Source organism: Geotrypetes seraphini, chromosome 2 (genome assembly GCF_902459505.1).
Source record: "Geotrypetes seraphini chromosome 2, aGeoSer1.1, whole genome shotgun sequence".
NCBI classification, from domain to species: Eukaryota; Metazoa; Chordata; class Amphibia; order Gymnophiona; family Dermophiidae; genus Geotrypetes; species Geotrypetes seraphini.
This window is the reverse complement of record NC_047085.1, coordinates 429089810-429112538: the sequence shown is the minus strand read 5'-3', so window position 1 is coordinate 429112538 and position 22729 is coordinate 429089810. Positions and strand designations below refer to the sequence as shown.

The 22729-nt window shown below is 40.7% G+C and overlaps 1 protein-coding gene across 3 annotated transcripts in view; it reads right to left on the bottom strand.

The window, feature by feature from the left end:
* Window positions 1-1162: 1162 nt before the first annotated feature.
* ADAM22 (ADAM metallopeptidase domain 22) overlaps window positions 1163-22729 on the bottom strand; it is a 486564-nt gene continuing 464997 nt past the window's right edge. For all 3 annotated transcript variants that reach the window (XM_033931244.1, XM_033931245.1, XM_033931246.1), the window contains 2 exons: window positions 5682-5805; window positions 1163-3733 (listed from right to left, as the gene is read on the bottom strand). In XM_033931244.1, coding sequence (XP_033787135.1) covers window positions 3713-3733; window positions 5682-5805 — 145 coding nt within the window. In that variant the 3' untranslated portion in view covers window positions 1163-3712. The remainder of the gene's footprint in view (window positions 3734-5681; window positions 5806-22729) is intronic.

The window sequence follows — 22729 nt, the reverse complement described above, 5'->3', positions numbered from 1 at the left end:
TTGGGATACAGAAAAGTCTGCGCATGATGGATTCCCAAAAAGCTTACTGATCTGCACAAGCAACAGTGTGTGGGAGTTGCGATGCAGTTCCTGAGACGGTATGAAGAAGATCAGAATATTCTGGAGAGAACTGTCACCATTGACAAGACATGGGTGCATCACTGCGACCCGGAGAGCAATAGACAAAGCATGATGAAGTAAAGGAAGTGATGCTCACCCGACTTTGGGAGCAGCTGGAAAACTTCTCTGCAGGAATGCAGAAACTAGTTGAACGATACAACACATGTATCATCTTGCATAGGGACTATTTGGAAAAGCAATATGTTAAATTGATCACAGTTACTTTTATTAAAGCCTTTACTTTTTGATTTACCCTTATATACAGCACCTTCACCTTGAGCTCGGTACCTGAAAAAGGTGTGCACTAAATCCAAAACCCTTTTGATGGCCTGCATAAGCAAGGAGTATGATATTTCAATTGCTAGAGATAAAAATGGCTGCTTAATAAATTAAGGGCTCCTTTTATGAAGGCGTGGTAGCGGTTTAACACGCGTAATACCGTGCGCTATGCCGCTGGCCGTGCTAGCCGCTACCGCCTCCTCTTGAGCAGGCGGTAATTTTTAGGCTAGCGCGGGGGTTAGTGCATGATGAAAGTCGCACGCGCTGAAGCCGCTACCACGGCTTCGTAAAAGGAGCCCTAAGAGTGGTGGTACAGAGAGCACCTCTGCTTCCCATTTTAAGTGTGTTCCTCTCTTTGAAGGAATCTTGAAAAAAACCCATAGTTTAATAAAAAAAAACCTGTCCTTTCCCAAAGAAGAGATGGAACATTGAAAGGAGTTTAAAATGCTGTTAATCACATTTAGAGAAGTTTGAAAATAGAAAGCATAGATTGTCTGCAGACTGTAATACATTCTGTGATATGATGGATATAAGGTTATCCAAAGATGACACTGTATCTATGCTTTAAAAAAAGTATTAAACCTTGTAAGTTGTCTTCTTCAGAAGTGAACGATGATCTTCAAAGCTCATCTACTTTACCTCAAGATCAATATATTAAAAAAATAATAAAGATACATTGAATGCCTATGTATGTAAAAACAGTTAATATATACTATGAGTAGATTAATAAAAACTTTTATGGTTATACAGAAACAATTCTGAACAAGTGAGAATCCATTTATTTAGTTTAAAATCAGTGCTTATAGCATTTCTGTTAGAATATTTCCAGTGGTTTATAATGATCACTAATTATTATACACACAAATACTGGTATATCATAGAAAGCTACAGTATAATCAGAATGATTTAAAATCAATGAAATCATTTCTTTATAAGCATTATAAAATCCTGCCAATGTGTTAACATTCAATTTTGTCAGCCATGTCATAATGAAATTTGATTAGATGGGAATAATGTTAGCATTGCAAGACTGTTGACATCCATATACATAAATGTGCTAAGAATGTTCCACGATTTAAACCGAATGTCCGAAAAGGCATGTAAACATTTGAAAATGACCAACAGAAAAAGCTGTAGTGTAAGTGTAAGCATTTTTACCCTAGCCCTGTATAACAGCATTTAAAACATTTCTACACCACTAAAAAAGTCATGATTCTGTATAGATACACTAGGATTTTCATTGGCCCAGTTCATAAAGTCATTTGTCAGCCACATTATAATGTAATCAGCAGAGATGAATATAGTGTTTCATATCTCTCTCGCTGGTCAGTCATTAAGGGCAGCTGTAACCAACAAAGTGAAAAGATATGAGAAGGAATTCACTAAGCAAGCTCGCATGAGAATGCAAGGCCTCGTTTTTACAAAAATGATTTCTAGATATATAGTGATACTTTAAGAAATCTAGGAGTGGAGAAAATGTCCACTGTCATAGGTTATGGCATGCTTTCTTCCATTCCTCATCCTTTCAAGTCATGTATTACAAGCAAACTATTTTTAGCACTATATACACTTGATTCTGTCAGATATTTATGTTGTGGTACTTAGCATAAACCTCTCAGTGAGCCACACCTTTCAGATATGTTCTAATATTAAAATAAATATCCATTCATATTACTATAAATCATTGCAAGATGGTTTTCAATTTATTTTATTTTTGCTGCTGTTGTGATGTTGGTTTCATTCCACTTCCCCTGATGTGCATTCTCCACACGTGAAAAGAACTGGTAAAACAATCAATTGGAGTTTCTGAGTTGGGCATTTATGTGTGCTCATACATAAAGGAGGATTGTTTGCCTCTGTTCTGGAGCCTACTGACAATGTTTCAGTCTGATTCTTTGAACCAGGATATGCACCAGTAATATGTAAAGACATTCATCTATCGCCTATCATATTTTTTATCTACTGTATAGTATCTGCTTCCTTTCTCTGGAGTCATATTCAGTAACCACAAAATTCATACCTTGCTGACCAGCAGAGCTTTTGCAAAAAGAGATTTAAGCACTAGAAGAGGTGAAATTGGATGATCAGATCTGCTGACTTGATATTTTCTGGCATGTTTGAAGTAGTTATCTTGTTTAATCACAGTCTTAGCCTAGTCAGGGTTCCCGGTGCTCAGAAACTAATATACTGTACAGAATTTGTGTTTTGTTTATTCTGGCAGGACATACTTGAGGTACAGGAGAATGCCCACCAGCTGTAGCAGTCTAAAAATGGGATAGAAATATAACGTTTATTATTAGTGTCTCTCTACGCAGGTGACAAAAGACTCCATTTACTAAAGGTTTTGCAGTTAATGCATATTACGTATAAGTTTATCTCTGCAGTAATCATTACGGGCTTTCTTGGCACTTGGGGAATGCAGCAGTGCTGGTCAAGTAGAATGCAGTCAACACTTAATGTACATTAATACCTCTCATGTAAACTGCAAGGTGCATGCCCCAATCCATCCTCACCTCTAATATAATATTCTATATTAAATATTTAACAAGGGACTTAATATACACTAGTTGTTAATGTGGTGCATTAACTGGTTTCTGAGCTCCACATTAAAACCTCCAGTAAACACGCAATGTGGTCTAATAAATAGACTCCAAAATGCACTCATTCACTGAGAAAAACTGTTTTTACATGTTAAGATGTTCACGCTAATATGCCTGTATTTGTATAATGGGAATTTTTGAATGCTAAGGATAAAAAGGATTATAGGTTTGCTGAACTTTATGTAGAATAAAAGCTTTCTAAAGTTGAAGTACCTGCAACAGACATATGTATTTTGTACTCCTACATGCTAATTTCTAATCTGCTTCTTAAAAATAATTCTTTACATATGGAAAATGAAAATCAATAGGGTTCATGCATATAATGCCTACTATAGTGCTTTTGTGCTGCTGAGAACAGTTTTTAATGGTGTCCTTTCGAGGGAAGGTTGGCATCAAATGCATGGCAAACTGAATTTTCCTGATGTGGTTAAAATTATTCCTGATGGAGGTGCCTTCTACATTGATCATGCAGAGTACCATAACTTCTCACTGATTCGGTTTGTTCATTCTGTCTTTTGTTTCCATTGCTTTCCAGTCAGCAGCAAAAGGCTGTAGTGTGTGGACCATAGAACATGCTCTCAGTGGGATCTGCTGGCTCCACGTTGCGTGGGATCTGAGTCTCTGAAGAGCACTGACCAAGTGATGACGATTCAATGTCTATAAAAGTTGGAACCTGGTTGAAACTGAGCTGAGGCCTTGTGTAAACCTTGGATTTAAATGGAGGTCTCCCACAGCTGTAGTGAATAAAAGGAAACATGAAACAAGTACATATAAGGTGTTCTGAAACGGTAAATGGTGCAATAGAGCTGAATTGATGGCTTTATATTAAAAATTAAGATAAAATACAAGTCAAATAAATTATATATCAATCTTAATTCTGCAAAACTCCTGAAGCTTGCAACCTATTGTGCTTTTTATGCTTTTAAGATTAATAGGTGAGTCTGTCTTATGGAACTTAATTTTGGATGCATAGTGGGGAAGCCATGACACTTTATTTACTGTTAGGGGCTTAATGTTTGCTGTAGTCTGTTGATTTTTGATTGGTTTTCCAGGCCTTGGTCCTACCTATACTAAAATGCTCCAGTTAGCACAAAATGCAATCGCATGGTTTCTTATTGGATGTTTGATCCAGCTCCAACTCCAAAAGAGGGGTTGTTAGGTTTTTGTTTTAATTGGTCCTGGTTTAGAAACTTAGATCCCAGTTCTTGGTGTTTTATAGGCCTAGATTCTCAAAAATTTGCATTAAAAATTGATGGGCCGCTGTCGCAGCTGTTATAGTAGTGATTTCACAAAAAACGCTCATTCAAATGAGGGCAGGAAGTAGCAAAGATTTGCTAAATTTGCATGTGTCCATCACTGGTGATAGCGATGGGCACATGCGCAGAATAAACGCAAAAAAAACAAACAAAAACCCTCACCAACAAATCGAGCTGCTGAAGTCAAGCAACCCTTAACCCAACAGCGGGAGAGATTCCACTCCCATTGCCAAGCAGCACACCCCTTTAGCAGCAGGAGAGATGTCACTCTTTCCCGCCACCAAGCAACACCCCCCCTCCAGCAGCGGGAGATGCCCACTCTCTCCCACCGTCAAGCAATACCCCCAGCAGCGGGGGAGATGCCCACTCTCACCCGCTGCCAAGCAACACTTGGCGTGGACACCCGTGGCTGCCATCTTGGATTTTTTTTTATTTGATTCTAAAGTTATTTTTCCTACTTCCGAGCTTCATTTTTGCAAGAAGACTGTATAGATGGCCTCTCCAGGGTAGGATTGGATGGATTCATGCCTCATTTGCAGTGGATGTCTGTCGGTTGTGCAGCCGTGTTCAACGTGCACTGTGGCCTGTGGGTGGGGGCGAAGTTTGCCAGGGTGAAGTGCCTTTGGACCCAGGATTCTTCTTCTAAGGCTGCATTGAGCTGGTTGCCCTTCAAGAGGTCAGCTCCTGTTCAGACAAAGTCTGGATGACCTTATGGCCACTGTTCAGGATCGTAAACCGAAGGCATTGCCTGGGAGCAGGTCCCACCTCTCTAGGAGTTCTGGGTGTTCTAATTATCATCCCGTCCGGTATTCTCGCCCATACTCGGGTCCTTCCATAGGACAATGGTCCTCTTTGCCAACCACTCCACACTTCAGCAGGCCCCGCCATCAGCAGTTGTGGTAAATCAACCGATGGCTTCCGCTAAGCAACAGTTCTGATGCCAGCCAATGTCTCCTCCGTGCATCGGGAGGGGGGAGGGGGTTGGCGGTAGCGACAGTTGTCAGCTTTTCTGGCAGAATGGGAGGCCATCACCTCTGACTGCTGGGTTCTAAAGGTTCTCAAAGAAAGCTGCAAATTGGAGTTTTTCTGTCCTCTGGCCAAGTATTTTCTCGATTCCCCTATGAGCCACCCTGAGAAGGTGGTTCAGGTGCAAGCCACAATCTGAAGACTTTTGATTATTGTGGCAACTGAACTCGTGCCAGAGCGAGCTGACTGCTGTACACAGGTGCATGCTCAGTGATGAGATTGAGAGTGAGGGGGTAAAAGCCTCTGAAGTTTTGAGGCTTCATACAGATCCTGGCGGGTGGAGGGCAATAGCCTACTGATCCTGGAATTAAGTGAGGATTTACAAGAAAGAAGATTAGCAAAGGTAAGAACCTAATCTTTTGTTAGTAGATTTGAACTGTAAACATAAAAGCATTCCTACCTTTGTACTTTGTCTGTTAGGCTTCTTCTCCTCATCGGGAAGCGGTGGCATTGGATATGGATATTTCCTGCTGGAGGCAATAGATCCAGTAGAGGAGTTTGGAGACTTGGTAGGTGACAAAGTCCTGAAACATTGAAACATGGGAAATAAATATAGGTTTTTGTATTTACAGAGCAGGGAAAATATTTACTACTTACTACAGCCACTAAAAAGCAAAAAAAAGTATTTTAGTTAAGCGGGGCCATATGGAGAGGTTGTACACATTTGATACATGGTAACAAGAGGCTGAATTAGTACTGAAAACTGGAGATATTGCTCTCAAGTTTCAAATTTATTTTAATGCAACAATTGTTTTTTTTACCAGCCCCTGAGAAACAACATTTCTGAAGCTTTTCCTCCCTGTAACTGTATGTTTCAAAAGAATTCCCAGTATATTGGCAAATTAAGGGTCAGATTCTCAAAACTCACTGGTAAAATCCAGCGGCTTGATGCAGTGGCCATAGGAGGAGCGATTTTTCTTTTACAAGTGTTTCTCGGCATAATAGCATGCAAATTATATGCACACTATTTGTGCAGAGAATTGTCAGTAAAGGGGGGGGGGGGGGGAGGAAGGAACTGTCCTTGGCACTTGCTCAAAAGAGCACGTGCTAGGTACAGCTCCTTCTCCCTATCATGGCTGCTCTCCCTGCCCTGATCAACTGAGCTGCAGGTCTCCCCGAGTCCTGCCGGCTCAGCTGATTGGCAGGGAGAGCAGCAGAAGGAAAAGTTCCCCCTCTCACTGACACCCCCCCTTGCCTGCTACCTGCCTTCCCTCCCCACACCCTGTACAAGATCAGAAGGAGCAATGCCCACTCTTTCCTAACTTGGACACCGTTGCCTGAATCCCCTCATACCCCTGTGCCTTGGCAGGAGGGCTCCCCACTCCCTCCTGCTGCCAGGTCACTGCCCCTCCCCCATATGTTTAAGTTGAAGGATCAGCTCAAAAAACAAAACCCTACGGACTAATGTAGCCAATATTGTTCGAAAAAATCTAAATAGAAATTGGCTAACAGTCTTCATCCCTTGAGGGGAATGTAAAGGATAGAAATCAATCTATTAAATAATAGAAGGGCTCATACTGATATCCATTATTTAATAGAGTGGTTTCTATCCTTTACATCCCCCTCAAGGGACGAAGACTGTTAGCCAATTTCTATTTAGATAAATTGAAGGTTGGCAGGAGGGATGCCCACTCCCTTTTACCGGCAGGCTCCAACTCCCCGCCCACTGTACCTTTAAGTCAAAGGAAGGCTAGAGGGATTGGCTCAGGTGCTTAACACCCCTCTCTATTCCAGGATGCACCAGGCAAGGGAGGGGCCTTAGGCCCCTCCTATTGCATGCCAGGATGCACTTGGAAGGGGAAGGTCCATCATTTTGAAGAGGCAGGCCTGCCAGCTGAAGGGAGTGGGCATCCCTCTGTCCATCCTTTGATTTAAAGGTATGGGGGTAGGGGATTGTTAGGTGACCCCAGTGGCCTGCTGGCTGCAGGGAATGGGCATCCTTCCTGCTGTCCTTCAATTTAAAGGTATTAGGGGGGAGGCTGTCAGGGGAGCAGGGACCCCAGCAGCAGGAGGAAGTGGGCATCGAATGGCCCTAGGGCGGGGGGCTCAGTGGGTGGGAGGGAGGGAGGAAGCAGGGGTCTTTTAAAAAAATTTGTGGGCAGGAGGGGATTTTTTGTGGTGGGGTTTGAGCTGTCATTACTTTCCTGTCAGTGCCTGAGCCAATCAGCACTCAGGCACTGACCAGAAATTAAGGCTGCAACAGCTCAGATGCTGCTGGAAAATATTGCCTGCAAATGTACAAGGTTAGAAAATCACCCCAAAACTTTAGAGAATCACCTGGCGTGTTTGTTTTAATATTAATGACCTAGTTGAATTACATTTGCACGGCAGAGTCAGAGTCAGAGTCTGCTAGTAAGCTCAAAAAAGACCATGGTGAGCCATTCTGATAATCGGCTGATAAAATACTGGCACAATAAACTGGCTGGAACCAGTTTAGCAAAAAAAAGCAAAGCAGTTTAGCAATCATTATTAAAGGCACAGTAAGTTTTGAGAATCTGGTCCTAAGTTATTTACTGATAGGAGGGGAAAGATCCTGCTAGAAGACCTGAACAAAAGGAAACTAAAATTTACAGGACATGTAGTCAGGGGTTCTGGTGACAAATCAGCTAATCCTGTACTTGACAACATGAGATAGCAAAGGAGCTAGAGGAAAGCAGAGAGCTGTTTGGGGGTCATGATACTGAACAAGATAGATGAAACAAGCCCAAAGAAAATTGGTGCACCATTGTTACCAGCTTTTGGTACTGAAGACAACAATATTTTATTGTGCTCATGTCCAATATATTGGCGCAATGAAAAATGCTCTATTTGAGGAACAGAGGTAAAGTGTAGTAAAGCTGGTTGTATTCTTCTCCATTCCCTAACCCTGCCCAACTAGGTCTGTAGGATTTCCTCTATCTAGCAGAGTTGGCAAGCAACACGTAACTGCTGTTGCAGCTTTCTTTTCAGCCAGTTTTCATCTAAAATCAGAACTTTGTGGAGCTTCATAGTCTCACAAAACCTGCTGGCCCAATAAGACTGACAGAAAAGGAAAAGGCAGAAGATAAGCACTGCTTATTAATATTTGCCAGTTGTAGGGCAGAGAATGGACATAATTATCCCTGCCCCATTCCACTCCTCCTACACCCACTGGTGTAGAGGGAAAATTAATACTTTGGGAGGGGAGGGACAGATGGCCCTATAGTTAGAGAGGCTAAGTGTTATGGCAAGGTTGGGGAAAGGAAGGATGATACCAGAAGATAGAGGAGGGGAAAGAAGGAAAGGAAAAGGTTGAAGGTAGGGGTGGGGAAAGAGAAGGCAGACTGTTAAAACCAGGGGTGGTTGGAGAGGAAGACTGATTATGCAAGATGGCAGAGAGTCAGAGACGGGATGATGTTTTACCATGAAAGGAAATCCATGCTGGATGTGCTGTGACATGAAAGAAGTTAGGAATTCATGAAATTTTATTTATTTATTTATATTTAATTTTCTATACCGTTCTCCCAGGGAAGCTCAGAACGGTTTACATGAATTTATTCAGGTGCTCAAGCATGTTTCCTTGTCTGTCTTAGTGGGCTCACAGTCTATCTAATATACCTGGGGCAATGGAGGGATTAAGTGACTTGCCCAGGGTCACAAGGATCAGCATGGGTTTGAACCCACAACCTCAGGGTGCTGAGGCTGTAGCTTTAACCACTGCGCCACACTCTCCCCTTATGAGGGCAAGTACTTTAATTACAATACATTACAGCGCTTACAATACAACATAAGAGACGGGTTTTATTAGAAAGATCTCTAATTTATTTTTAAACAAGGTTTTGGTTGGTTGTTTTTTTTTTTTTAAATAGAAGTTTTAATTTAAAACAAATAGGTAAATCATCTGAATCTGTGGCCAGACCATCATTTGTGAAGAACAAACATAAGTGCTAACAAGATAAATTATTAGCCATGCAAGTAATGGTAAGTGTGTAACACAAGCCAAAACTCTTCAATGATGAGAACAATTAAAGTGAGCATCTGTAAAATAAATGAGAGTAAGAAACAATAAATCTATGAAGGGCAGAGGTAATGGGAGTCTCTGGGTGATGCTTCTTTGTGAGGGCATTGCTATCTGTTTAAGACAGGTATAAAATGGACCATGACTGACAGGAATATGGAATAAGTCAGCAAACATTACTCCTTAAATAACAGTCAAGTAATCCAAAGCAGGCAGTTAAGATTAGTTTTTAGACAAAACCAGAAAGAATGACAATTCATACATATTTTTGAACCACAGGCGCAGTAAACATGCAAGAGATACACTCTCTCCAATTAATAGATAGAAGAGCTAGTTCATTATTAAGATGGAGCCTCCAAGGAGACAGTTCTGTGTAAGTTACAGCCCTAATTTTGATTTTCTACACCATTGAATTCTTTAGAAAACACACCATCTACCTCATAGGATGACCTGGTGTAGAACAAAGCAATTAAAGCTTCTCCCCTCTTATCTGTCATAACCTTAGTCTATCACTTTCCACTACACTGTTCCTGATGCCTTCAATCATGCTGCGGTTACACTACTCCTAAAAATACCTCCAGGTGACCCTACCTGCCCGTCCAACTATCATCCCATCTCCTTCCCCCCTTTCAAATTCAAGCTACTTTTTCTCTCTGAGCTGTATTCACAACAAAAAGCCTCTAGTGATCTACATCAATCAGATCCTCAAAGGACTTTGGAATCAGAAACTGCAAAACGAGGAAACCATAACCACAATCTGTGAGTTGAAGCTCCTATCCTTAAAAGAAATTTTCTATACATTTTTGATATTCTATTGAATCTTCCTCTGCAGTAAAACTTCCAAATAATTTCACAGGAGTGAATACATAATCTTTGATTTAATCCCTAGTGAACAGAAGTGCTTTGTTAGATATTAAATGCTGGACTTCAAAAACTATCTTGTTTCAAGAAACTATTTCAGTATGTTTACCACGAAAACTAAAGTTTATGAAACTAAAAAACCAACATTTGAAATCTTTTGGAAAACATTTCCTTCTGATCACATTCCAGAGGGCTGTAAAGCCTAAATACCCTATTTTTTAAGTTCCACCAGCTCTGCCTGCCTTGGCCCAGAGCAATCAGAGAAATTAGAAATAAAAATTATTTTAAATCTTCTTCCAAGTACATCTGGAAAGAGTCAGTGGAACCGCCCCCTACCACCAGGAAGCAGGCAAGACATCTGAGCAGCCCCTCACCCACCAGAAACTGCTCACTGAAGCTCCCAAAGCAGTGGCCCAAAAGGCATCAGAGGAACTGAGAGAGTTGGGACTGACATGGGAGACATGCTATCACCCCCCCATGTCACTTGCAGAACCCACCCAACCATCTTTCAGGGCACTGGAAAACAGAACATTGGGGTAGCCCATCAGCCACTAAGAGGTGCTTGTTGAAGCCTCCAAACAACTGCAGTGGGCCAGAAAGCATTAGAGGAACAGAAAGAGTCGGGGCTAGAGCAGGAAAATTTCTTTCCCCCCCCCCCCCCACCCCAACGCTGATGGCACTTGTGGTGCCTGCAGCAAACATCTTCCAGAGCACCAGGGAGCAGGCAGGATATTGGGGCAGCCATTGATCCACCAACAGCTGCCTGTTGAAGTCCCCAAATGACTACAGCAGCCCAAAAAGCATTGGAGGAATGGAGAGAGTCAGGGATGGCATTTGAGAATTGTTTCCCCCCCCCCCCCCCCCCCCCCCCCCCCCCGGATACTGACATCACTCACAGTGCCTGCTCAGACACAAGTATAGCAACTAATCACACCTACAGGCTATAGGGAACCAATCTCTGAACCTAAGCCAACTCAGATACAATTACAGTGCCTAAAGCACAGTTACTTAACTATAATAGGTGTTATCTGAGGACAGCAGGCAGATATTCTCACATGTGGGTGACATGATCAAGAGAAGCCAGTTTGGACAGTGTAAAAGTGTACTGTCACTTTAAACTTTTTGCAAGTCTTGAGCCTGCCCATATTGCACATGCGCTGGTGCCTTCCCGCCTGACAGGTCGCAATACCATCAGTTCAGTAAAAGAGATAAGAAGCCAACTAGGGGAGGAAGGAGGGTTGTAAGAATATCTGCCTGCTGTCCTCTGATAACACCTGTTTAGGTGCTTTATCCTAGGACAATCAGGCAGTATTATTCTCATATGTGGCACTCACTAGCTGGAAATAAAAGGGTTGGAGGGTAGTTGGAATTTAGATAGAGAATAGATTTTGTAGACTGCTTGGCCGAATCGGCTATCTCTTCTGGAATGTCTCTCCAGGCAGTAGTGTGATGTAGAACTGATGACCAAGTGGATGCTTTACAGATATCTTCAATGGAAGTATAATGTACATGAGCTTCTGAAGTCTCCATAGCTCTAACTTTATGTACTGTGATACAACCTTCTAGTCTCAGCCCAGCCCAAGCATAGCAAAAGGCCCACAAGCTATGTAGAGATAGTTCTCTTGGTTTTAGGGAGTCCAAGTCTGTTTGGATCAAATGAGAGGAACAGTTGAGTGAAAGTCCTGTGAGATTTGGTTCTATCCAAGTAGCAAGCAAGAGCACACTTACAGTCTAATGTGTGGCGTGAAGCTTCACCAGTGTGAGAATGTGGTCTTGGAAAGAAGGCAGGAAGAACTATAGACTGATTCAAATGAAAATCTGAGATGACCGTAGGAAGTAATTTTGGGATGTGTGAGGAGAACTACCCTATTGTGGTATATTGTATATGGTGGATCTGAGTCATGTGCTTGTAGTTCACTGACTCAGCATGCTGAAGTGATGCAGATTAAAAATAGCACTTTCCACGTGAGATATCAGAGAAGCTCAAAGTGAGGTTTGATTTGTGGTTTGGTATGAAAAAGGTCCCTTCATGAATCTGGAGATCAAAGGATGGACAGATAGCAGTTTTTTATCCAGAGGTGTATGAAAGGCGCTAATAACATTAAGATGAACTCTGACTGAAGTGGTTTTTAGACTAGAGTTGGAGGGGTATAGAAGATAGTCCAGGACTGATGGGAGAGGACTCATGTCCTGATGTAATGTGTTGGTTACAACAAAGTGTGAATCTAGTCCATTTAATGCAGTAACAACATTGCATGGATGGTTTTCTGGAAGCTTCAATGATGGCTAATACCAGTGAAGACAGTGTAAATGTATCTAATTGTTGGGAGAGAAAACCCACACTGTGAGAGTCAATTAATGAAGATTAGGATGGAGAAGGGACCCCTCATTCTGTGTTATTAAGGTTGGAAAGATTCAAAGTGGGAAGGGTTCCCGGACACTGAGTTGAAGAAGAGGGAACCATGGTTATCAAGGCAACCAATGTGCTATGAGGATCATGGTAGCTTGTTTTGGCAAAATTTGAACAAGGTTTTCCCTATTAATGGAATTATTTGGAAACTTGCTGGTCCAGTCCAGAGGGAAGGCATTTGACTCCAGGTGGTTGGGAGTGTATATTCTGGAACAGAACACTGGAAGTTTGGGATCATGAGCAGAAGCAAAGAGATCTATCGCTGGAATTCCACAACTGAGCTGAGCTTGTCTGCTAAAATGTTTTGTTTTCCTGCTAGATAAACAGCTTTGAGGAATATGTTGCGAGGGATTGCCCAGGACCAGATCTGTAAGGCTTCTTGACAAAAGAAGTGAGATCCTGTCCCTCTCTGTTTGTTCACGTAATACATGGCTTCTTGGTTGTCTATCTGGATAAGTACTACTTGACTGAGAAGGCGATCTTGAAAGGCATGGAGAGCATTGCAGATTGCTCACAGCTTGGGGAGACTGATGTGAAGAGGTTTCTCTTGAAGCCACCTTGAGTATGTAGGCTATGGTGGGCTCATTAGGCAAACATGGAATCATCTGTTGTTAATATCTTCTGATGAGGCAGAGTGTGGAAGAGAAGGCCTCTTGAGAGATTAGTCAGTTGTAACCATCATTGAAGGGATTGACAAAGTGATGAGGCCCCTTGTAGTCTCTGGGATAATGTATGTAATGCTTGAGGCCACTGAGTTAATAGTGCCCATTGAGGTTCTCTGAGATGTAGACGGCAAATAGTTACATGAACTGTTGATGTCATGCGACCTAGAATAAACATGTGGATAAAGGTGAGCTGGTTGATGTAGTGTAACTAGATTTTTATTTATTCATTCATTCAATTTTCTATACTGTTCTCCGAGGAGAGCTCAGAACGGTTTACATGCGTTAATTCAGTTGCTCGAGCATTTTTCCCTGTCTGTCCCGGTGGGCTCACAATCTATCTAATGTACCTGGGGCAATGGGGGAATTAAGTGACTAGCCCAAGGTCACAAGGAGCAACGTGGGTTTGAACCAACAATCTCAGGGTGCTGAGGCTGTAGCTTTAACCACTATGCCACACTCTCCCCACACTCAGAAAGCTTTTGACAAAGTTCCTCATGAGAGGTTCCTGAGAAAATTAAAGAGTCATGCAATAGGTGGCAAAGTTCAGTTGTGAATTGAGAATTGGTTATTGGATAGAAAACAGAAGGTAGGGTTAAATGGTCATTTTTCTCAATGGAGGAGAGTAAACGGTAGAGTGCCGCAGGGATCTGTACTGGGACTGGTGCTATTTAACTTATTTATAAATGATCTGGAAATTGAAACGACGAGTAAGATGATTAAATTTACAGATGACAATAAAATGTTCAAAGTTGTTAAAACGATGCGGATTGTGAAAAACTGCAGGCAGATCTTTGGAAATTGGAAGACTGGGCGTCCAAGTGGCAGATGAAATTTAATGTGGACAAATGCAAAGTGATGCACTTTAGGAAGAATAACCCAAATCACAGTTACCAGATGCTAGGGTCCACCTTGGGGATTAGCACCCAAGAAAAGGATCTGGTGTCATTGTAGACAATTCGATGAAACCTTCTGTCCAATGTGCGGCGGCAGCCAAAAAAGCAAACAAGATGCTAGGAATTATTAAAAAAGGGATGTGACGGTCTCCCATTCTGCCAAGAAAGCAGACAGCCTCCCCCCTGATGCTTGGGAAAAGGGCCGAAGGCCAAGCGCCAGTTACTGCTTCCTGTGACCAGCAAAGCAACAAAAATCAGTTTTCCACCTGTAATATGAGATCCCAATGAGGTCAACTTTTGTGGGCAAAAATTTACATGCAAGAGTTTTACATTTTAGTGAATAACATGCTAATTTGTGTAACATGAAGAATTGCTCATAAGAACATAAGCTTCACCGTACTGGGACAGACCGAAGGTCCATCAAGCCCAGTATCTTATCTCCACCAGAAGCCCCATTGTTTGTAATGATTGCAATAATTTGCTCCAATAAACTGAATACACCTTGAATTATTACCACACTATAATGTAATGCAGTAAATGTTTTACAGACCCATAAGGTTACATTAAAGGAGGGTCAGGTAATGGCAAGGTAGATGGAGGGAGGCATGCGCTATGAGCACCTCCAGACAAGAATTGCAACTAAACAGGAAGCTGGGAAAAGAAACCAAAAGCAGCAAATTAATGGGTCCTTGAAATAACTTGTATTAACAAATTAAAATAGCAAGTCCAGCCATATATTTGTGCAGTGCATGCTGGAACAGCTCTAAAGCAAAGGACATAGAATCAATTCACAAAATACCTAATATATGGTCCTTCAGTGTTTTTATTCACCTCTTCTACCCACTTAGCTACAATATCTTCCCTTTTGTACCATGGATTTATACACCTGCAGAAAGCAACGGAAGGAAGAGAGAAAGCAGAAGAATAGAAAATCTGAGAACGCAGCACAAGCTGAGCAAGGATATTATCATTCCCTAACATGCCAGTGACTGTGGCAATATGATACACTGATTAGTCAAGAGTGTGGGATGAAGATAAGTCCCCATTCACTAGGTATGAGAGTCTGAGCTACTGCAAAAGACTGATCAGGAAACTTATCAACGGGTCTCAGTTACACAGTGAATTCAGTTTCTCAGTTCCCACATTCTAATGCAGCTCTGATGGTGCACAGGGATGAAAATAATAAATATTTTTTAAGTTCACATACAACCTCCCCTCCCTCCCCCCTTATACTAAGCCATGGTAGAGGTTTCTACTGTGGCTCGGAGCACTAAATGCTCTGAAGGTGATCCAACACTCAAAGAATTCCTATGAGCGTTGGAGCATTTAGCGCATTTAGCCGCGGTAGAAACCTCTACTGCGGCTTAGTAAAAGAGGACCATATTTTTTATTTTATCAAGTCAATAAATGGCAAAAAGAAAGGAAAAAAAAGCATATAACAACAATGCATGAAAGATGTACACATCACTGAAACAAAACAGCATAACATGAAACACTAGTAAACAAAACAACAAGATGTGGGCATACGTAGAACTAAAATATAATGGGGCTCATAATCGAAACGGAAATACGTCTAAAAACCGGCCTAAATCGGCACTTAGACGATCAGGGAGAAAGGTCGTCCAAGTGCCGATAATCAAACCGGGTTTTAGACGTTTTTAAAAACGACTTAGGCCTTCACAGTGCTGCTGAATGACCAGAGCTAAAAGGGGCGTGTCAGGAGGAATGTCGAGGGCGGGATTTGGGAGGGATGTTGGCCATCCTAGAATTAGTTGTACTGCATGTATAACCGAAAGTTTTACAACACTGCCTAGACGGAACCTGGATGTTGTCACTTAGGCTATCTAAAACCAGAAGAAGAAGGTATCCAAAGTGACCAGATAAGCACTGCAGACACAAAGTACAGACTCCCACACACTGCCCCAATGATCACTGACCCCCCCCCATAAAAATCATAATAACAACTTCAACTTTACATATCTGCTTCCAGAACATCAGCACCTGACAGCCTGGCATAGGACAGCCTAGTAGAGCTGCACAGAGGTGGCTTAAGTGGTTTTGGGGGTGGGTTAGTGAACCATAGAGAGGAGGACCCAGGCCCATAAGCCACTCTAATCACTGCATTCATGGTGAAAAATGTGCACCCCCCCAAAAAAAAACCCTAACCCTTTTGTACTGCCATATTAGTGGCTCCTGCAGCCATAAGGGCTATTGGGGTAGTAGATAGGTGGGTCTAGTAGATTCTGGGGGTGTTTTGGGGGGGCTCACCATGACCTTTAAGGGAGCTGAAGTGAGATGTTTATGTGGGACCCTTTTTGTGAAGTTTACAGCAGTGCCCTGTAGGGTACCCCACTACTCTGGTGCCATGTCTGGGTATATGGGCCCCTCCCGTGCCCATAAGGCCTTTTTCTAGGCATTTGTGACTTGGACAAATTTTTTGATGAAAATGGGGTATACAGATGGACGACTTAGTTGTCTTGGTGATCAGACGGCTGGATGTACAGTTGGACGATTTTTGGGAAAAAAAAATATATTGGACGTATTTTTCAAAAATGGACCTTTTCCCATATCCGACTTTGGGCGACTTGTGACTTAGGCCCAAAATGGACTTAGACGTTTCTTTTGATTATGCCCTTCCACATGTTTAAATATATTGAATGTGCCTCAATGTAATAATTTATTTCTATAAGAAACTAGTGATGACCATATTCTTTCCACAGCTTTTGACATGGTAGTACAATCAGAAGCTTTACGTTCAAAACCATGAATCATAAAAATAGTATGCCATAAATTTAATAAAGAAGCATTTCTCCAATTCAAGAATATAATTTATATTATAATAGCTATAATGAGGTGTAGCGACCGTGACTTTTTTATCTAGCGGATTTGATAAAGCTAAAGACATTATATGCTTATCAGGCAGTTAAATTGGATGAGGAAGTTTTGGGATTATTTGAATTAAAAACATTACTGTTTTGAAGATTTATGATTAATTAATTATAATATATGCCATTTGATATATTTTTAATTTTGTAATTCCTGATGTTATTCAGTCTCTTATATTATGTACTCTGCTTAGAACTGTGAAATATGGTGGAATATAAATTAATAAAAATGGAAAGATCCAAACATTATTATATTAAAATTCAATTCTTCATCAATAGGAAGAAAATTTTTTATTTCTGACCATATTGCTGTCCAATGGAATAATTAAGGGATATATATGATTAAAGTCTCCAGTATTGGAGGAACAATACCAGTAAGCACCAGATTGTAAAAGGCAAGCTTTAAACATTTTACATGGAGTCCAAGATACTTTATGTATTAAAAAATATAAAGTTTGGGTAAGACTGGTAGATAGGATAGGTCCATTTATGTGTTGGAGATATTTCCAGTCTTCTATCGTTCAGGTCAAATTGATGTCCTGCTCCCATTTAGATTGTATAGAAGAGGCAATAGGGAATATTTTGGCTCTCAATTTCTTATAGAAATATGAAGTTGCATGAGAGTGAGATTACAATCTTTATTAAGATCTGAAATCAATTTGAAGTTAGAAATATTAAGATTTTTTAAATACTACATTGTAATTGTAACCATTCATAAAATTGGTTAGAAGGGAATTTATACGTCTCCATTAATGTCTGAAAAGAAACAAAAGAATTCCCTGCCAGTATCCTCCCCTTTTATAAAACCACGGAAGCATTTTGTAGCGCATGTTGGCACGCTGTATACTCGCTGCTCCCGATGCTCATAGGAAATCTATGAGTGTCAGGAGCAGCATAGAGCATTCAGCGTGCCAGCCTGTGCTAAAAACCGCTTTCACGGTTTTGTAAAAAAGGGGGTATATGATTTAGAGTCCATATTCCAAGTGTATTCCAGGAATTCCGAAATATCATTTTATTATCTATTAAAATATATTTTGTCATTGTGCCATAAAGGTACAGTGCATTCATTGATTGCCAATGAGAAGTAGGCATATATTTTTCTAAAGTAAGAAGTTCAATAATTGTAGATCTAATTGTTCTATACGTTGAGACAAAGATGGGAGATGCATAAAAGGTAGGCACTGAATTGGAATACAGTATTGGATAATAAAGACTCTTCTATTAACAACCAATCTGGTTTAGTAGAACGAGTATTAATACTGGATAACCATTGTGCTTCGTATCGGAGAAGATGAGCTAGATTAGGGCTCCTCAAACTTTTTAAACAGGGGGCCAGTTCATGTTCCCTCAGACTGTTGGAGGCCGGACTTTAGTTTGAAACAAAAAATAAAAATGAATGAATTCCCATGCACACTGCACATATCTTATTTGTAGTACAAAAACCCCCCATGAAAGAACAATACAATATTTAAAATTAAGAACAATTTTAACCAACATAAACTTACCAGTATTTCAATGGGAAGTGTGGGACTGCTTTTGGCTGATAAGATAGTCAATGTCCGGTTCCATGTTTTGTCACTGCCAGTCATAACAAGTGAAGCAAGTGTACATCAGTTAGTCGGGATCTGGTTGGAGATTTCAGATGTTTCATTTGAGAAAAAGTCTGTTCACAGACATAGGTGCTGTCAAAGATGGTTTGAGTGCATGGTTCCTGAGATTAAGATATGTCTCAGAGGGGAGAGATGCATAGAAATTAGTAAGGCTGCTTGACTAGAATGCGTCTTTCAGAGAGTCACAATTCTGTAGTTCGACCAGTTCCATTTGGTAAATCGGATCAACAATTTCAATGTCAACAGAAAATGGGTTCCAGAAAAGCTGTTTAGTCCTGTTCATGGAGATAAAGCTCTTTAAATCTCATTTGAAACTCCCTTTGCAACATTTCCAGTGAATCCACATATTTTTTGTTTGGGAATGTAACTGTTGGTTTCTCAGCCAACACCTTCTGAGTAGTTGGGAGATGGCAGAAGTTTTCCTCCTTCACTTGTTTAATGAGGAGGCCCAATTTTACTTCAAATGCTTTCATATGTGAATGCATATCACAGATGAGCTTCTCCTTTCCTTGAAGCTGCACATCTTTAAGCTCTGGTACTTTGGTTTTTTTGAAAACAGAAAAGCAAAAACCTGTGGAAGTAAGTCATAAAAACGTTTTCAAAACTCTCCCTCAACTCAGCCAACGAACTTCTGTGTGGTACAGAATATCTTCATAAGCAATCCTGGCATACCAGACAAGCATGAAAAAGTAATCGTAGGTCCACTGTTCTTTGAATATCCTGCACTCGGAGTCAATTTTTCTTTTCCTTGACAAAATTGTTTCCTAGGGATGCACAATGGCTACTACTTCTTTGGGATGGGTGCACGTAGCTATCACGTTTGCTGTTGGCCTGTGCGTCTGGGTACTTTTTGTTGGTGCTGTGGGGCTCCGGTAAGGCCCAGGATATGGGCAACTGATCGATTTTAGCCTGCTGGCCTGAGCACAGGGCCTGACTGGCAGCATTGCTGGCCTGCTGTTGTGTAGACAGCTAGTAACTGAGGGAGAGTAGGAGGCCCTGCTCTGAGCCTGGCTATTACCTGTTTGCCTCAGCGTAGTGATGGTGGCTCGGCATGTACTCGCATCAAGACACCACATCCCCCCAACTGACGCTAATGATGCTGAAGCAGCAAAAAAACTAACAGATGGTCATGGGGGATCACAACAAAGCACTCTAAAACACCTGCAGAAAAATGTAGATGGAAACGCCAGAATGAGTCTTGGAACGCACAGAGAGAAGCTATTGGAGCACAAGTATGAGGCTTGAAATATACTGAGAAAAGCTGTTGGAGTGCCAGAATGAGGTTTGGAATTCACAAAAAGAGCCAAAACAGCATACTGAAGTTTGGAACATTCAGTGAAGTACTACCAAACCCCTGCAATAAAGTAGCCCAAATATCTAACAACTCACTAATGCCAAAAGTTTCCCACCAGCTGTACCGAACTTCCAAGAAACCCTTCCAGCAACAGCAGGGCTGTGCACACCAGCCCACGCGCTCAGTGGATGGGTCATACGGCATGGAAGTGTGATGTCAGCGCTGTATGTCTGGCTGTCCAGCTCACCTGATGGGGTTGCAGGTGGTTACTGGTGGCGCGCAGTGAGTGGTTAGGAACATGAGCAGTAAACTCTTGAGCGGGGACCGGGTAAATGACTTTGGAGTGCCATATCCGGCCCACTGGCCGTACTTTGAGGCCCTGAGGTAGATTATAAGTATGAAAGTCAAGGAAGCCAATTCCTCCTTCTTCTTTTGAAGCTTTAAGTATTTTAACTGCTATTCTGAGCTGTTTATTTTTCCATAAATATTAAACTAGTTTTCTATCGATAGTTTTATACAAGAAGGGTGGAGCCAACACTGGAAGCATACTAATATAGTAATTAATAGCAGGCTTGAGTGTCATTTTTATGGTTTCTAGATATCCCCACCATGAAAGAGAGAGGGGACCATCTTTGAAATAGGATATCAACTTTTTTCAAGATATTATCTTTGTACATATCCATCAGTTGATCCCTCTCTATATGAAAAAGAGTATCTGGATATTTAATACATATTGGAGCTCATCTAAGAGTAACAGTACCCATATCAGATTGTATCATGGGCAAGGCTTCAGATTTGTCCCAATTAATATGATATTCTGAGAATGAAGAAAAGCAGTTTATCAGACTACAAAGAGATGGAATCAAATTTAAAATATCTGTAAGAAAAATTATAAGGTCATCAGTATATGCTAATAAAATACCAGATATGTTGGGGGTCATTTCTAATTGCAATCAATAATGGTTCTAATGTTAGATTGAACATTAAGGGGGATAATAGGCAACCTTATCTGGTACCTCGGGCCAAAAGAACATCATGAGAAAGATTGTCATTTATTTGAATTTTGTAACAAGCTTTAGCATAAAGAACATTTATCCAATTATTAAAGTCTGAACCACATCCAAACCAGTCAAGAACTTTAAACAGATAGGGCAATTCAACCACGTTGAAGGCTTTTTTCTGTCTAAAGATACGGCTAAAGCAGAAAATTTGTAAATGTTAGTATAATAAAAAAGATTATGGAAAGTTCTTGCATTATCTCCAATAAATCTTCTAGACAAAAATCAGATTTGATTATTGTGGATTAAAGAACCAAGGACTTTCTCTAGTTTCAAGACCAATATCTTTGTCATAATTTTACGGTCCAGGTTAAGTTTCAAGTTTAAGATTTTGATTAACACGCAATATCAAATATTTTCAATGCGTATTACAAAAATTAAAATTTGGGGAAATAAATTATTTAAACAATAGACATAAAAACATATGCAAAGGAGATGGGATGAAAATTCTGAACTTTAGATATATCTTTACCCAGTTTAAGCAAGATTACCATCTTGGCTTCAGCAAATCGATTTGGTGAATTCAGATTTTCCCACAGATATTGATATAAAGATCAGATGATTGGAGATAATGTGGCATGAAAGATGCAGTAAAATTCAGCTCTGTATCCATCTGAACCAGGAGCTTTGTTATTAGTTATTTTACGACTGAAGGTATTTCTTCCAATTTTATAAATTGAAGAAGGCCTGGTTTAACGCAAACTGCACAGAAGCATTAGCAGGGCATGACAGAGACCTTTCTAGTCCTGATCAGACATGCAAACATATTTAAAACTTTGAAAAAGTCAGGATGATAAACAAAAGACCAGGAAACCGATATATAGCATAGGAAAAGGGGAATTCCTATTTGTGTGAGGTGTTAGGTGGGGCAGGATCACAGAGGAAATCAGGTATAGATATACATAATACACACATAGAGGTATTAAACTGCCTCCATGTTTCTTTCTGTCTCTCTTTGTTCTCTTTGCGTCTTGCAGTTTCCCGCCTTGATCCTCATGGCCTAATTTAACAGATGTGCTTGAGCTGGTTAGTTTCAAGTATATTTAATTTCACATTCCAATGTTGGGTATAGAAAAAAGAATCTTGAATAGATTTGAATGCAATATACCGTGTTGTGTATGAAGGGATCCCTATGAATGATGTGTGAGAGAATGGTTTGTATTTAATTTCAAATGTTTTACATATATAAGATTCAAGACACTTTAAGGAGAAATCCTGAGAATAACATCTGGAATTTGACCTCTTTGACCTTAAGCAACTCTTTCTACTCTGTGAAATTCTGAAGGGAGGGGGAGTAGGTCTCTCCTGCTTCAATTCTGACAAAGGGACACAAACTTTTCAGCAGATGCTGAAAGCAGAAATGCAGGCTGGCTTTAACAGAAAGGCTGTTTGATTTAAGTTTTTTGAGAATGACAAAAAGTGTATTGGGTATGTTATAATGTTTTATGCATATTCAGAAATTAATGTAAACAAAAATATGATTTTAAAAAAACTTGTATTTGAGTTTGTAAAACTTGTTCCTATGTAAAGGAATTTCTTTGTTCAAGCCTAAGGACAGCCTCTTTTGGCTGATTGGTTGACAAGTATGATGTCATACTGGTCAGTGGAAAAATATAAAAAGGACGCACCAATATCAATTCTTTGGAGACCTTTACTTCAGGAGAGGCGCATGTTACACGCTTGGGGGAGGGGCTCCCATGCCCACATGCCATGTATTTGTACTGGTAATATGTGGGCATTTGTCATTTTTCCTGGGCAACTAAGGGCAGGGTTTGGTAAGTCCCCTGCTCAAAATG